The 15,717-nt window shown below is 43.3% G+C and overlaps 1 protein-coding gene across 1 annotated transcript in view; it reads right to left on the bottom strand.

Annotated features, from left to right (window-relative positions):
• Positions 1-15,717, bottom strand: part of LAMB4 (laminin subunit beta 4) — a 111,926-nt gene that overhangs the window by 91,455 nt on the left and 4,754 nt on the right. Inside the window, 9 exon segments of the mRNA XM_060019845.1 lie at positions 2,422-2,610; positions 3,911-4,031; positions 5,347-5,432; positions 5,435-5,560; positions 5,739-5,802; positions 7,139-7,327; positions 9,012-9,085; positions 11,627-11,762; positions 14,853-15,007. Of these exon segments, the coding sequence (XP_059875828.1) occupies positions 2,422-2,610; positions 3,911-4,031; positions 5,347-5,432; positions 5,435-5,560; positions 5,739-5,802; positions 7,139-7,327; positions 9,012-9,085; positions 11,627-11,762; positions 14,853-15,007 (1,140 nt within the window).

The raw sequence follows: 15,717 nt of genomic DNA, 5'->3' as shown, positions 1-15,717 counted from the left end.
ATTCAGCTCAATATCAAAAAACAAACAACCCAATCCAAAAATGTGCAGAAGACCTAAACAGACATTTCTCCAAAGGAGATATACAGATTGCCAACACATGAAAGAATGCTCAACATCATCAATTATTAGAGAAATGCAAATCAAAACAATGAGATATCATCTCACACTGGTCAGAATGGCCATCATCAAAAAATCTACAAACAACAAATGCTGGAGAGGGTGTGGAGAAAAGGGAATCCTCTTGCACTGTTCGTGGGAACGTAAATTGATACAGCCACTATGGGAAACAGTATGGAGGTTCCTTAAAAAGCTAAAAATAGAACTACCAGGGCTTCCCTGGTGGCACAGTGGTTAAGAGTCCGCCTGCAGATGCAGGGGACACGGGTTCGTGCCCTGGTCCAGGAAGATCCCGCATGCCGCGGGGCGGCTGGGCCCGTGGGCCATGGCTGCTGGACCTGCGCGTCCGGAGCCTGTGCTCCGCAACGGTAGAGGCCACAGCAGTGAGAGGTCGGCTTTCCGCAAAAAAAAAATAAATAAAATAAAATAATAAAAAAAGAACTACCATACGACTCAGCAATCCCACTACTGGGCATATACCCTGGGAAAACCATAATTCAAAAAGACTCATGTACCAAAATGTTCATTGCAGCACTATTTACAATAGCCAGGACATGGAAGCAACCTAAGTGTCCATCATCGGATGAATGGATAAAGATGTGGCACATATATACAATGGAATATTATTCAGCCATAAAAAGAAACGAAATTGAGTTATCTGTAGTGAGGTGGATGGACTCAGAGTCTGTCATACAGAGTGAACTAAGTCAGAAAGAGAAAAACAAATACCGTATGCTAACACATATGTATAGAATCTAAGGAAAAAAAGGTCATGAAAAACCTAGGGGCAAGACAGGAATAAAGACACAGACCTACTAGAGAATGGACTTGAGGATATGGGGAGGGGGAAGGGTAAGCTGTGACAAAGTGAGAGAGTGGCATGAACATGTATACACTACCAAAGATAAAATAGATAGCTAGTGGGAAGCAGCTGCATAGCACAGGGAGATCAGCTCGGTGCTTTGTGACCACCTAGAGGGGTGGGATAGGGAGGGTGAGAGGGAGGGAGACACAAGAGGGAAGAGATATGGGGACATATGTATATGTATAACTGATTCACTTTGTTATAAAGCAGAAACTAACACACCATTGTAAAGCAATTATACTCCAATAAAGATGTTAAAAAAAAATTAAGTGTGACAAAACCCACATTACCAAGAGTTAAAGTGTGACAAAACCCAGTGTTGGTCAGGAAATAAAGTAACAGGAACTCTCATACACTGTTGGTGTGGCTGTTAATTGTTATACCCACTTAAGGGACAGTTCACTATTATCTAATCAACTTGGAAAGGTTAACAGTCTATGGCCCAGTCATTCCACTCCTAGGTATGACTCTTAGGGACAGTCTCTGCATGTGCACAAGGCCACATGTACAAGAATGTTTACTGAAGCATCAAAAGAGAAATGGACAAATAGATTTTGTTACATATATAGGAAGGAAGAATTCTATGTAGAAATTAAAATGGGAGAACTAGGGGCTACATGATATGGACAAATCTCAAAAATACAATGTTGAATGAAATACTCAAGGGTACATACAGCATATCATCTATCTCAAGTTTGAAAACATGTCAACATGTATTGTTTGTGGATGAAGACATGTGAAAGTCTAAACACAAGCATGCTAATGATGATTGCCAAATATATGAGAGTTTATCCTTAGGAAGGAGGGTAGACCAAGGGCACAGGTGTGCAGCTGGGACATCCCATCCACAATGCTGTAGTGTTCTAGTAATAGCCTGAAGGTGAGAGGGTAAGATATTACATTTTCACAAAGCTAGTGGTGGCTCTGTTTTATTTATATTTATATATATATATATATATATATTATTCTGTATTATTTTGTCTATGAGTGAAATATTCCCTTTGAAAAAGTTGACATTAAAGATAAAAGGAAAGATTTTTAAAGGTTAAAAAAAGAAAAATGAAACGAGGTAATAGCTTAGCAAAGTTGAATCATCTACAGCCAAATGCTGTAGCCAGTTTCTCTAGTTACTTCCTTGAGCTGACACTGCAGGTGCATGCGGCCTCTTCTGAAACCATCACCCCATCCTGGTTGAATTCAGAACAGTTTCCCGAATCATCAGTATCAGCCCCGGCCGCAAGACCACCAGGACGGACCTGGATTACCTGGCCCAACTTGTTCAGAGAGAGAAAAGCTCTCAGAGCCGAAGCAATTTTGCAGTTCCCACCCCCAAGAGGGCAGTTTGGAGACGCCGCTGAATCCAGGGTGGGCTGACGGCCCCAGGGACACCAGCTCTGTTCAGATGAGGGGAGAAGATGGGTCAGAGGCTGGGGACTCACGAATGCACGCGTACGGATCCGAGATGGCCTTGAGGGGGTCCCTGGAGAAAAGGGGCCTGAAGCGATCGCAGTGCTGGCCCTCGGTGCTGTGCCGGCAGCCGTCACACACGTACCCTCTGCGACTCCCGCTCGCCAGGTACACCGTCTTGTCGAAGCGACAGCGGTCAGAGTGTCCGTTACAGCGACAAGCTGAGAACCGAGTGGAGTTACGAGAGATTCGCCAAGGGCTCAGGGATGAGCACCCTCAGGATGGTGGCTCCACGCCCCATCACCCATTCTCCCCTCCTCCGCTTTCTTCAGCCACCCCGCCTTCTTTCACCAAATATACAAAGGCTTAAAATAGGTGCTTTCAAGGATCTTTCTAGTACTCCGATTCTGCTCATACACTCTCTGTAAAATGTGTGTCCGAAATGTTTAATATTTAGTTTTTTTTTAAATCAAGCGAACAAATCTATATCACGTGGGTGACCTAGAAGCCCTAGCATGCAGTATGTTTGTTGTCCTTCGGTAAAGAATACTTTGACTGACTCGGCCTTTGTAAATCTGAATTTTTTACATCATATACTCTGCAGTATGGTACTACTGCATTCTCCAGATCGGATGCTAGAGCTGGGCCCAGCCAGCCTCTGCTTCTCTAGGGCAGAATTGCTGGAAGCGGGGCTGCAGGCTGTTTTCCTCCCATCAGGGGCTCAGCCAGAGTGTCGGAAGGAAAGGCAGTCTGTTTAGAGGGATTTGTGTGTCTTTGTGGTAATGTCTATGCTGTTCATCCTGTTGGGTTTTTCCCTGTAAAGAGCATAACCTCTGGCTACGTTTTGCTGGGTCTTATCCACTGTGACACTCACGGATGGGGCTTTCCATAAAAGCTCATCTGACAACCTCTCCTTCGAATCCTGTTTTCCCCATATTTGGGAAAAGAAACTGGATAACAGGTTTATTTGGAAGTTCATCAAAATTCGGAGGCAGCAAACACATGACAAAACGCCCTATCTTATCAGCCTCAATAGTTTATAAAAAATACAATAGCCTGTCCAACTCCATTCTGGACCTTGTTTCTCATCTTAGCTGACATATGGTTCAAGGTCACCTTCATTTGAGTGTGTGATAATTCAGGAAAACAGTGGGGATCTTTGTACCCATTCTAGGGGTCACCACATTCCTGGAGTGGCACTGTCCTCACAGATATTACCATTTCATGGCTATGCCCCCCCTCTGCAAAGGGGCCACACAACATGCATATTGTCTCGTTCTTCAAATTAATGTGAATTTTTGGTGTGAAGGTTTGAGAAGCTGGTGATTCTTCTATGTGAGATACTGGGAGACATGAGGCTATCACACATTTGGAGCTGTAAGCCACAGGGGTTCACCACCTGTGCTGCCTGCAGCTCCACAGTCACAAACTAAATGTTCTCCAAAAGAAGGAAAAGCAGAGATCGTGTAAGGAGCTCACATAAGGAAACTCGGTGTATGCTGAGAGCGGAGGTCCACCCACCTCGGCAAGTGCTGTCCAGGGGGCCCACGGCTAGCCTCCAAGGAACGTCCTGGAAGAAGTCCTTGCACCTCTCACAGTTCGGGCCATCTGTACTGTGCTGACAGATGCACCGACCATGAACCTGCATGTGTGAGGAACATAAACACAGGGCTTATCTTAGAGCTTTGAGGACGCTGGGGTTCTTTAAATGGAAAATGACATACCAGGCCACAGGGTCCCTCTGGGTCTTAGTTTCCCATCTGTTAGTTACAATACCAGCCTTGACTATCTTTTATTATTTGCTTAACTAGCTATTAAATTTTAAAAAATTTAAGATGTTTAGTGAACACCTAAAATAAATGTTTTTGCATTTCTGAATTCTAATTTCAGGGAACACAGAACACACATTTTGCAGCCTTTGGCAAAATGAGGGCCAGGATGGGGAGTATGTGTGTCACGTGCGTGTGCGTGTATGGGCTGATTTAGGAGCATCAAGGAAAAGAGGGAACTAGAAACCAGAAAGCACTAGAGAAAGGTATGTGATTCTCTTGTTTTTTTCACAAAATGCCCTCCGTGTCCACGTTCCCAGGGAAAAGTTCCATTTCCAGTGAAACACAGAGGTGTCTAGGTGGGAAGATGCAATAGCCTCAATCCAGCCTTGTCTGTTATGACCAATAGTTCAAACCTATTGAGTTAGACACACCCCCAGGACCCTACAAAAAATACCATTCTTCGGGGCTTCCCTGGTGGCGCAGTGGTTGAGAGTCCGCCTGCCGAGTCAGGGGACACGGGTTCGTGCCCCGGTCCGGGAAGATCCCACATGCCGCAGAGCGGCTGGGCCCGTGAGCCATGGCCGCTGAGCCTGTGCGTCCAGAGCCTGTGCTCCGCCACGGGAGAGGCCACAACAGTGAGAGGCCCACGTACGGCAAAAAAAAAAAAAAAAAAAAAAAAAAACCATTCTTCTACTACATTACTCTTTTACGATTAGTCCCAGGAATGGAGAAGATCTGCACTGCTTAAGATAGTCATTTGTAGTGTAAGTGTTACTTGGGGTGACCATCTTCAGAGCATCAGATGTCACTCAGACACCTTGGCACTGAGCACAGGCTCTCACATGATAGACCTTCAGTATGTTTTTGTGAGACAATGATGTGAACTTACAGGTCATCCCTAGCAAATCTCCATTCCCTAAAAAACCAATAAACAAAAGACAGCAAAACGGACTATCTTGAAATCATAAATTATAAATTCTGCCCATTAGCTGAATGATGCCCACATGTGGCAGAATCCACAAGAACCTCTGTCCAGAGAACCGAAGGCCCCCAGAATGGCCTGACGGGCCAGGTTGAATGAAACAACATTGTTGATCCCCACATACAGAGTCTGATCTACATTCAGCACCAAGACAGTGAAGGTAAGATGGGAGAGCCAACCACGCTTTCAAGTTTGTAACTCACCATTCCGGGAGGGCTGAAAACGTCTCCGCGCAGCTTCTGTGTTGGGCCACGTTAGCTAGCATGGCCACTGCAAAAACATCTTCCCGAGCCACCATCTCATAAAGAGCATAGTAGTATTTATCAAGGGAATCATTTTGCCTCCTTCCAAGCAAAGTATCCCCGAGGGTATGGAGTTTGGTAAAGTTCATCCTCAGGTTTGTTAATGTCACAAGGTCTAGAGAAAGGAAAATAATGAAATTAACGAATCTAAGTGCATTTAGGTTGGATGGGTTCAATGCACCCTGCTTGACTGACATCTCCTTAATGTCCCTGAGACATGCAATAACAAGGAATTTCCCTAACGTGAAATTCTAGAAAAGGAGTTGGTGTGAAAAATATAAAGCAATTCATACCCTGGACGTAGGGGCTGTAAGGGTTTTCTATTTCAAAGTTGGGATCCAAAACTTCTAAAACAATCTGTAAAACAAAGGTAGGTTAATTTAGAGTATTTTACCCCAAAAACATAATTGTTAAATATACTCTTAAAGAAGAGATTCTGACCTTACAAGAAGGCTGGGCCATTGCTTCCCACCTGGTGTAAAACGCAGATTATCATTTGGGTTTGAGACAAGCTGGGACCTGGGACCGTTTATTGCAGTGCTTGCACCTGAACACACCTCTCCTCCAGCAACAAAATACAGAGAAACTGCATGGGACTAAAAATAACTGCATGCATGCACAGTTGGGGCAAATTCTGGACCCGAAAGATACAAAGAGACCAAAAAACCCAACTGCCACTTTTGAAGAGCCTGGAGCACAAACAGGGTGTCAGGAGCAAAAGCAGGGTATTGTGTGTGCCCCCTGCATGCAACACTACCTAAGAGGTGGGCAAAACACCTAAGCCACCCCTCTGGCCCGACCCCTGGACACAGCCTACCCTCACCCCCTATAAGAAACAAGCTTGTCCCCCCCTCGGGGAGCGAGCAAGCAGGGGAAACTGTTGTTTGTTCTCGTTCCCCCCTGCTGCAGCAGGGGCCCCAATAAAGTCTTGCCTGAATTTGTCTGGCCTCTAGTCAAATTTTATTGATTGGGGAAGGCCAAGAACCCTGGTCAGTAACAGGTTCTCATATGAATAAAAATACCAAGAATGAAAATGAAGGAAGGTTGTTAAACAGTCATTCTGGCTCTTTACGCACAAGTGGTCCATGTAGATGGAAGTGCTGATACCACTGGTGAAAGGGCTCCTCTGTTGGGTTGGGGTGGAGTGATGGGGTCACTATTCGGCAAGTCATCGTCAATTTAGATCTGGCGGGGGATTCTGGACCTGCCTTCTGCCACCCTTCCTTCTAGTCTAGCTGATAAGGTCATATCTCCCAAGCACACTCCTACCCCCTGACCCTCTGCCCATCACCAGCTTTGCTCTGAGGAAGTTCCTGGCAGATTCCACGTGGGTGGGGACTTACAGAGCACGGAGCTGAGACAACTAATCCAGGGCTGCCGCCAGCCTCTGTGGTTCCTTTACAAGGGTTAGAAAAAGATGTTCCTTCCTCTGGTGCCCAGGCTGCATTTTAGCCCTTGCTTACCTTCAGCACAGCACTCCTCTACAGGATGATTTCTTATAAGGTATTTATAATTTATCTGAATATAAGATGAATTCAGGACTCATTTCAATCCAGACACGTTCATTCTGAAACAACCAGCAGCTCAAGTTCAATTTCAGTAGACACTACCTAAATTGTTTGCATCTCAATTAACCACATTAACAAAAATAGGTTTCATTTATGGCAAAGAAATCCAAGGAAGGAAATGCTACCTCACCACCAGTGGAGGGTTCAATATCCGAATATTTGGAGTCACAAACAAGGTCTCCCACTCCGTGGGCCTGGCCAGATGTGATGTTGGGGAAGGAAGTAGCACAGTCTTTGGCAAAATATTTGAACACTCTCCAGGTGTGTCCATAGTCTGTGGAGCATTCAATTCACATTGCGGCAGGCCAAAAAGTCTAGGAGAAAAATGAGTTAAACTTGTCATACCTCACAAAAGTTGATTTTATTACTCACTCCAGATTGAACGTTTCCATTTTCAAATTGCATTTTTTAAAACTTTATTTGTATCTTTAAAAATCTATTCTACCGGGCTTCCCTGGTGGCGCAGTGGTTAAGAATCCGCCTGCCAATGCAGTGAACACGGGTTCGAGCCCTGGTCCGGGAAGATCCCATATGCCATGGGGCAACTAAGCCTGTGCGCCACAACTACTGAGCCTGCTCTCTAGATCCCGCGAGCCACAACTAGGGAGCCTGCGACCCACAACTACTGAAGCCCGCGCGCCTACAGCCCATGCTCCGCAACAAAAGAAGCCACCACAGTGAGAAGCCCGTGCACCGCAATGAAGAGTAGCCCCCGCTCACCGCAACCAGAGAAAGCCCGCGCACAGCAACGAAGACCCAACACAGCCAAAAATAAATAAGTAAATAAAATACATTTACAAAACAAACAAACAAAATCTATTCTACCGTGAAAACACCGAAATCTCTTTCTAACAAACGGGCGAGTATTTATGAGCACATGCTTTACCCCAGAATCGAATTCCACTTTTAAATTGTTTATGGTTCTGTGAATTATTAATTGAAGCAAGATAGCATACTCATTTTTAAAAAAGGCAGTGTAGCAGATATTTTACAGCAATTTGCATGTGGTTTTTCTTTGCCTAGGATGCTTTTCCTCTGGCAAACTCCTACACATCCTTCAAAATCCACCATGAAGTTTACCAACTCCCCAGAGCCATCTTAGCCATGTCAATGAACCCCCCGGCATTCTAATCATATATCTATTTCTGCACTTGTCACTGGGCATTATAATTTCAAATTTATATATATGTGTGTTTGTGTATATTATATATATGTTTGTATACATGACTAAACTGTGAGCTCTTTGAAGGCAAAGACTGGGTTCTTTTTAAAATTTTTAAAACATTTAGTTTTATGTTCCTTTTTTTTTTTTTTTGCGGTACGCGGGCCTCTCACTGTTGTGGCCTCTCCCATTGCGGAGCACAGGCTCTGGACGCGCAGGCTCAGCGGCCATGGCTCACGGGCCCAGCCGCTCCGTGGCATGTGGGATCTCCCCGGACCGGGGCACGAACCCGCGTCCCCTGCATCCGCAGGCGGACTCTCAACCACTGCTCCACCAGGAAAGCCCCTTATGTTCCTTTTTTATTACCAAAACCTAGCTCCAGGCTTGACATCAAAATTAGAATTTTGATGAATGATTAAAGAATGACAATAGTACAGGATTTTCTCTGGCATCTACCTAATCTCAGTAAAGAGCCTTTAAATTTTCTCCCTCTTTTGATCACAATTTTTCCCTAAATAATTTCCAGTTCCTGCCCTCTTATGTCAAAAATTATCTTTCTAGTTCTTGTAATCTCTATCAACCCAGGGCTTGGAGGTTTCCTTTTTGCTGTATCTTCCAAGATTTTATTTTATTTTTATGCTTAATCTATATAAGTTATTAATGAGCAGAGGGTTTTTTTTTGTTTGTTTTTCATTCAAGAACAAAAACCCAGATGACAAAGCTTCAGTTGGATTTAAACAGCTTTTTGTTCTCTGTAGGGAAGCAAGGAAGCAAAATTGTAGGTATGCCAAGCATTTGGTAAATAGATAAGGGGACAGCAGCCTACACATCTGTACCTTAAAGGTCAGAATAAGTTGATTGAACTGAAGTAATGCCTCTAGATCCAGTCTGATGCTGACATGATCAAGACCTAAAGGAAAAACCAGAAAGAAGAAAATCAGTGATTTTGAGAGACCCGTTTATCACGTTAATCCCTCATTGTGGCTTGTCTGTAACGAAACCCTTTGAAATCTCAGGGCTGGTGATCAACACTCTTGCCTAGTCTGCTGGAGTGGTTTCCCAAGCCACCCATGCCCAGGAGAAGGTCCACGTGAGGGTAATACCCATTTTCCCCTGACTGTGCCCACATCCACCTTTTGGTGGCAATGCACACGGCCACTGTGTGGCAGCATTACGTACCACCAAGGGAGTTCTCGGACATTCCCCAGAGGTGGAAAGAGAAGGATCATTTCCATGACCTCAAATCTTGACTCAACATAAGCTAGCAGGCACAGCATGGCAAACACCCTTTTCTTCCAACAGCTGCAAAAAAGCATTTGAACTAGTTGTATTGTCACTTAGCAGAAAACCCAGCTTGGATTATTTCCCTGGGACTGAGGGTCTGTGGGCTCCTCTGTGGCCACCAATCATGTCCTTGTTCGATGGATGACATAGAAAGACAACCTCATATTATGCTTGCCCTAAATGAGCTTATATATTATGACGATTCCCACACTCCCTTCTCATGATCTAGGATCTCCTAAGGGGGATATATGTAGGTGTCCAAAGAGAACACATGGATTGTAGCCCAAAGCATCCTGGCCAGGACTTTGCACTGAGATAGCTGCCATCCAGCTCTAGCACGGACACAGAGGATCAACTCCAATCCAGACGTGATAGAAGCCACTCTCGAGTGGAACTGTCCAATGGGAACATGAGTCCCATGTGTCATTTAAAATTTTCTAGCAGCCACATTTTAAAGTAAAAAGAAGCAGGAGAAATTATTTATCTTTATTAATAATAAATATAATAAACAATACTTTATTATATTTATTATAAATTATTTATAATACATATATAATATATTGAATATTACTTATATATGTCATATGTGATATAATGTATTATTTATCATATATATTTATAATGTCATATATGATCTATATAATATACTGAATCCAATATATGAAAAACATTCTCATTTCAATATATAATCAACATTTTAAAAATTAGTAGTGCTTTATTACACATATTTTTCCCTAAATTAAGTCTTAGAAATACACTCACAGTGCATCTCAGTTTGGTTTTGCCATGTTTTGCATGCTCAGGAGCCATGTGTGGAGCCACCGTATTGGACAGTCGAGTTCCAGAGAGCAGTGGCTGCACCGTGGTGAGCTGGGGAGCAGCTTAGCATTCGAGGCTGAATGGCTTGGAGAAGGATTTGCTGCCGAGAGAGCAGCCACACTCCAGGCTCTGTGTCGAGGGCTCCTAGCTCTTTCTGGAAAGGACATCTCCTGTCCCCTGTCTAAAGTTCTTGGTTGAGAACCCATCTTCTGTGTAGTCAGCTTTGACCGAAGGGCATTCCTTCTGTAAGGAGACGTGGAACGAATGCTGGACGTGTGGGTCAAAGCAGCTGTGAAGCAAAAATGGCCGCATCCGTCAGTGTGGCAAAACCCACCAACATTCACTAAGGAGAGTCCAATGACAGACCAATCATTAGGATCCAAAATGAACCAGCATTTAATAGACACCAATCATGTCCCTGTCCAATGGGTGACATAAAAAAATAGCCTCATGTGATGCTTGCCCTAAATGATCTTACCTATTATGATTATTCCCACACTCCCCTCTCATGGTCTAGGATCCCCGAAGGGAAATATGTTTAGGCATCTGAACACAAGAGAGGAATTGTAGCCCAAGGTGCAACATACAGAGATGTGGCAATGGAATCCTTTTCTGGGTTAAGGGCTCCAGACCAGTGTTGAAGAGGGCCCATCATTTAATATAGCCCAACCAGCTGCATTAAACACATAAGGCCCAAGGCTGGGGTGGGAAACAAGAAATCCCCGATCAGGTCCAAACTTACAGTGGTGTCTAGGAAATAAGGATGGTCAGGGCCGGTGTGAGGTTCAGTATCACAGTTATTCATGAACAGGGAAGGGCATCAATCCAGGAAAGAAAGAACTGCAGTGAGTAGCCAACTCTCCTCTCAATTCAATTTTTACATTAAAATCTTTGGCTTACCGTAAGAAATAAAATGTCCTTTCTCTTTTTCCCTTCAGGAGTTGAAAAAGGAAAAAGCACAAGAGCACAACTCTCAGACTTCCCCTGGGTTATTATTTCTGTTTACAGCAGTGTGTTTTTATATATGGCTTAATTTACCAACACCTCATAACTTTTTTTTTTTTTTTTAACAAAGAACAAGAGGATGCAGAGCTATGTTCCTTCCCACCACAGAAAAAGTGAAACATTCTGAGTTATGTGCTTAAAAAATACTTCGATTTCTCAAGAGGAAAATAATCTTTCTTAAAATAAAAATTAAATTTTGCTTTTTTACAGGGTTTTACATTCTCAGTGGATACGATTCCATTTCAGTATAACTCCTTGTTGTGTTAGTGCCAAAATCATAGAGTGAAAGGTGCCTTACGAAAAATTTGAAGGAATATAAAATTGGAATGGAACTTAATCATACCGTTTTCTGATTGCCACCATTTCTTTTCTCCATCTGGTTCAAAATTTGGGATTGCATTCTCAGTGGTGTGGCTGTTGGGTTGGGCGTGCGGATCATATGGAAATCTGGAGTCACAGATGAGGCATTTTTGTTCCCCCTGGAAAACACATCATTAAAATTAAAAATAAAGAATCATCATTACTTATTGTTGATATGAATTTAAAAACAAGCTGTACTTACTATATTTTTCATTCATTCTGGCTAAAAATACAAAGTAGAGGAAGTAACAAGACATCAATTTTTCCATCAATAGGCATTTAACTACAAAAATAAACAAAATTAAGATGTGACCTAGAAATTTTATAAATTTATACATTTGGGACAAAAATGCAGATTTATGTAGAACTAATAATTTTTCTCATACAAAGGGCAGAGGAACTGGAGGTTATTTTAAACTATAGAAAAATAATTAGGATATACTATTGAGTTGGAATGACTCTCTTTAGCCAAAAAAAAAGAATAATTAGGGACTCCCCTGGTGGCACAAGGGTTAAGAACCCACCTGCCAATGCAGGGGACACGGGTTCGAGCCCTGGTACGGGAAGATCCCACATGCTGCGGAGCAACTAAACCTGTGTCCCACAACTACTGAGCCTGCTCTCTAGAGCCCGCAAACCACAACTACTGAGCCCGCATGCCACAATTACTGAACCCTCGTGCCTAGAGCCTGAGCTCTGCAACAAGAGAAGCCACCACAATGAGAAGCCCGCACACCACAATGAAGAGTAGCCCCTGCTCACTGCAACTAGAGAAAGCCCATGTGCAGCAATGAAGACCCAATGCAGCCAACAATAAATTAAAAAAAATAAAATTCAAATAGCTATATAAAAAAAGAATTAGGAAGAAATTAATGAAATAATTGGCCATTAGTTTATCTGCAACCATCATCCTTTCCCTCTCAGACATTATTTTTGGCATAAAAGCTTCCAGGGCCAAAATCTTTACATCACACATGTGGATTTTATAAAAGATTTTCATTAAACTCACAACACAGAGACCCACCCTCTTGTCTTGCAGACTAGAAGGTTTTAGTTAATTGGAACTAGTTTTGCTTGGGATGGATTTTCAAAGGTTATAACAGTCAAGATTGGCCTTTGAGTTTGCTTAATTTAATGCATCCACTTGTGGCTCTACTTAAAACTCCTGGGGAAATCTCCCGAGATTTCCAAAGGACTGCCAATGGTCTGCACAGATGTTCCTGGCTAGTATTTGCAGGACTCTGGAGGATCATTTTTGCAAAGCTTCCAGGAAGCAGGAGCTATTTCTTACATTTCCATATTGGAAATTGCCCACAACAGCAAATGTGCTGGTAGGTATTCAGCAAGTGTTTGATTTTATGTTTGATCATGGCTTACAAGGGCCTACACGATCTGACCGGGCCCACCTCTTTTGTTGAACAAACGCATGATGATTTTAATGACTATTTCAGCTAGAGTCTGTCAAAGTAAACCAGTCTTTCAAGAGATCTATAAAATCTTTTTAGAAGCATGGGCCACCATAAGCCTTATACTTGAAGAAAACCAAAATGCCCTTTGGAAATGAAGGACTCATACAAGCAACATCAGTTCTGCCTACAGGGAGGTTTGCCCCAGGTCTGTCCTAAAAGAGCAGCAGGAACCCTGTGATTCCACTAAAAGGTGTCAAGACTTCATTTCAGTAATACTATGAAAATTATTGGGGAAAATGTCTAACTTCAAGGGCCATTTTGATTGTGGGTCATTTTTTTTTTTTCTGTAAACATTTTCGAAGCACAATCTTTGATGGAAATGGCTACAGAGGATGCTTAGTTGTGGCAACTACATATGGGAGGTCCAACTTGGGTAGCACTCTAAGTCAATGTTGACTTGAAGATTCGGAAGAGAATGTTTCACTTGATAGCTCTTTGCTAGACTATGGATGAAAAAAAATTATCTTCCATGCCAGGCAAATGTTTACGTAACTAGTACTTGTAGTCCCACCTGTAATACTTTGTCAGCCAGAAGCTATCTTGAGGTTTTTTTTCCAGTTTGAAGATGAAGATTTCTGTGATTACCTAGACCAAAGAAGCTCTGCAGTTCGATTTATTTCTATTTTTGGTGTAACGTTGCAATCCAGGAACATCAATTTCTAATTATCATCACAGTATATTGGCTCATGACAACTTAAGCAAATGCCAATGGTGGAAGGACAAGAGGGGTGATGCCAGTGTTGGAAAGTTTCTAGTATTACAGTTGGGAGCTACTTCTTTGTCCAGAGGACCTGGACTTCGGGAAGTTACCTGAAGGGCCTTCCATCCCACCTGACCTAAAACTGAGCAAAACTATAGTGTCATTTCCTTGCACATGTAGAGGATTTGCCTTCTTATACAAGTACTTCCCAACCTTAGGCCAGGGCTCAACATTCAGGTATTGTCTCCACTTATTTATAATCATCTTCTTTTTACTAGAAACCAATGAGAATACAAAGCCTTTCCCAGAGCCTCCGGGAGTTGCCTTAAACGAACAATACGTGGAAAAGCCTGGGCCACTAACATTAGGCTTACATCCAACTTCCTTCCTGAACATCCTCTCAGTTAAGGGGTTGACGTGATTGCCTTGGGCTTTTCAGCAGGTATGATACTCAGATGACCTTGCATGCTTGTTTCAGAGCCCAGGGAAGAAAAAAAAAGCAACTGGTCTTTTAATAAAATGGGTCTTTAAGAAAAAAAGGCACAAAAATATGTTCACTTCAGGATTTGATAGTCTCTAGGCAAGACAATTTCCAAGTAGCATGGAACTGTAGACAATTCCAAGTCTGCCCCAGCTCCATCTCCACCTGAAGCAGGGCAGTGAGAACTCACGTTCAGCATAATAGCCTTGCGGCCCTGAGGGATCTTCCATCTTCACCCAACTAGTCAATTAAGTCCACTCCATGAGAGTCACTAAGGCAGCCAAGCAGAACAGTATATTGTACAGTATTCCCTTCAAAGACTGAATCAAAAAAGGCTTTTCTGTCTAACTCTAAAGGTAACAAGAAATAGATGAAGCCCATTTTCCTTTTTCTCTGATCAGGGAAGGTTTCCCGGATGTTGAATTGAATCACTTGTGTCTCTGATGTTTGGGAAAGCGTGCTGTCTCCTCTTTACTGTTGTCTCGACGGCCCTATATGTACTTGGAAAAACCTACATCACTGACTAAATCATGTCCCCGCAAGTAAAGAATCAACCCACCTCAAGGTAGCTGAGGATGCAGTATTTCTGGGTCCCGCCCAGCCCACAGGTAGAAGCAGAGAGCTGCGCGCTGCAACCCACCAGGAGATTGCTGGTGGAGGGGCGACAACCACCTCTGTTGCATTCATCCTGAGCTTCCATGTAACTGAGCAACCCTTGATCATGACAGAAACAGGACAGAGGAGGCAGTCTAAGGGTAGCAGAAGGCTTAGAGAAGCAACTGGTTAAGTGGGAGAGTTAACAGTCTGTGTATTTTTAATACTAGTTCTGTGATTATTAAGATCCTGGTGGTGGATGCTGTTGGTGCCCTCAGCCTGATGGAAATCTCTTAGCCTGGGAGGTTAAGCCACCTGTGCTCATGTCCCCACCTGGCCCAGCCGGTAGCCAATGACTGATGGATACATATTTCCCAGCCATTGCCTCAGGCTGGGATCCATTCTGTGGTGCAAGTTATGCTGAGAAGCTCTCCTGGGAGGAGGTTGAAGCCAGACTCCCGCTGGGACCCCATCCTGCCTCCACCCCCCTCACTCTCCCTCCTCAGAGCACAGCCTCCATTCGCTGGGAATTCTCTATGTGTTATTTTAGGGCAAATAACAAAGATGAATGCATAGACACGAGGAAGGAGAATCCTCATCCTGCCTCTTATACCTGTTGTCCAAACGTGGAGAAAATCAACTGGAGAATTTAAGAATTTCTTGGGAAATAACTTTCTCTTAAAATATATAAATTCAACTGACCCCTTTATAACCTGAATTGCTGGGTTCAGATACACCATGGACCAAATCATACCCCTTTGGGATAAAGGATGGGACAGGTGGGAATTTCAGCCTGTATAGTACACTTAGCCATCGGTACCTGCCGTCCA

This window comes from Delphinus delphis, chromosome 9, assembly GCF_949987515.2.
Source record: "Delphinus delphis chromosome 9, mDelDel1.2, whole genome shotgun sequence".
NCBI lineage: Eukaryota > Metazoa > Chordata > Mammalia > Artiodactyla > Delphinidae > Delphinus > Delphinus delphis.
This window is presented reverse-complemented; position numbering and strand designations above follow the sequence as displayed.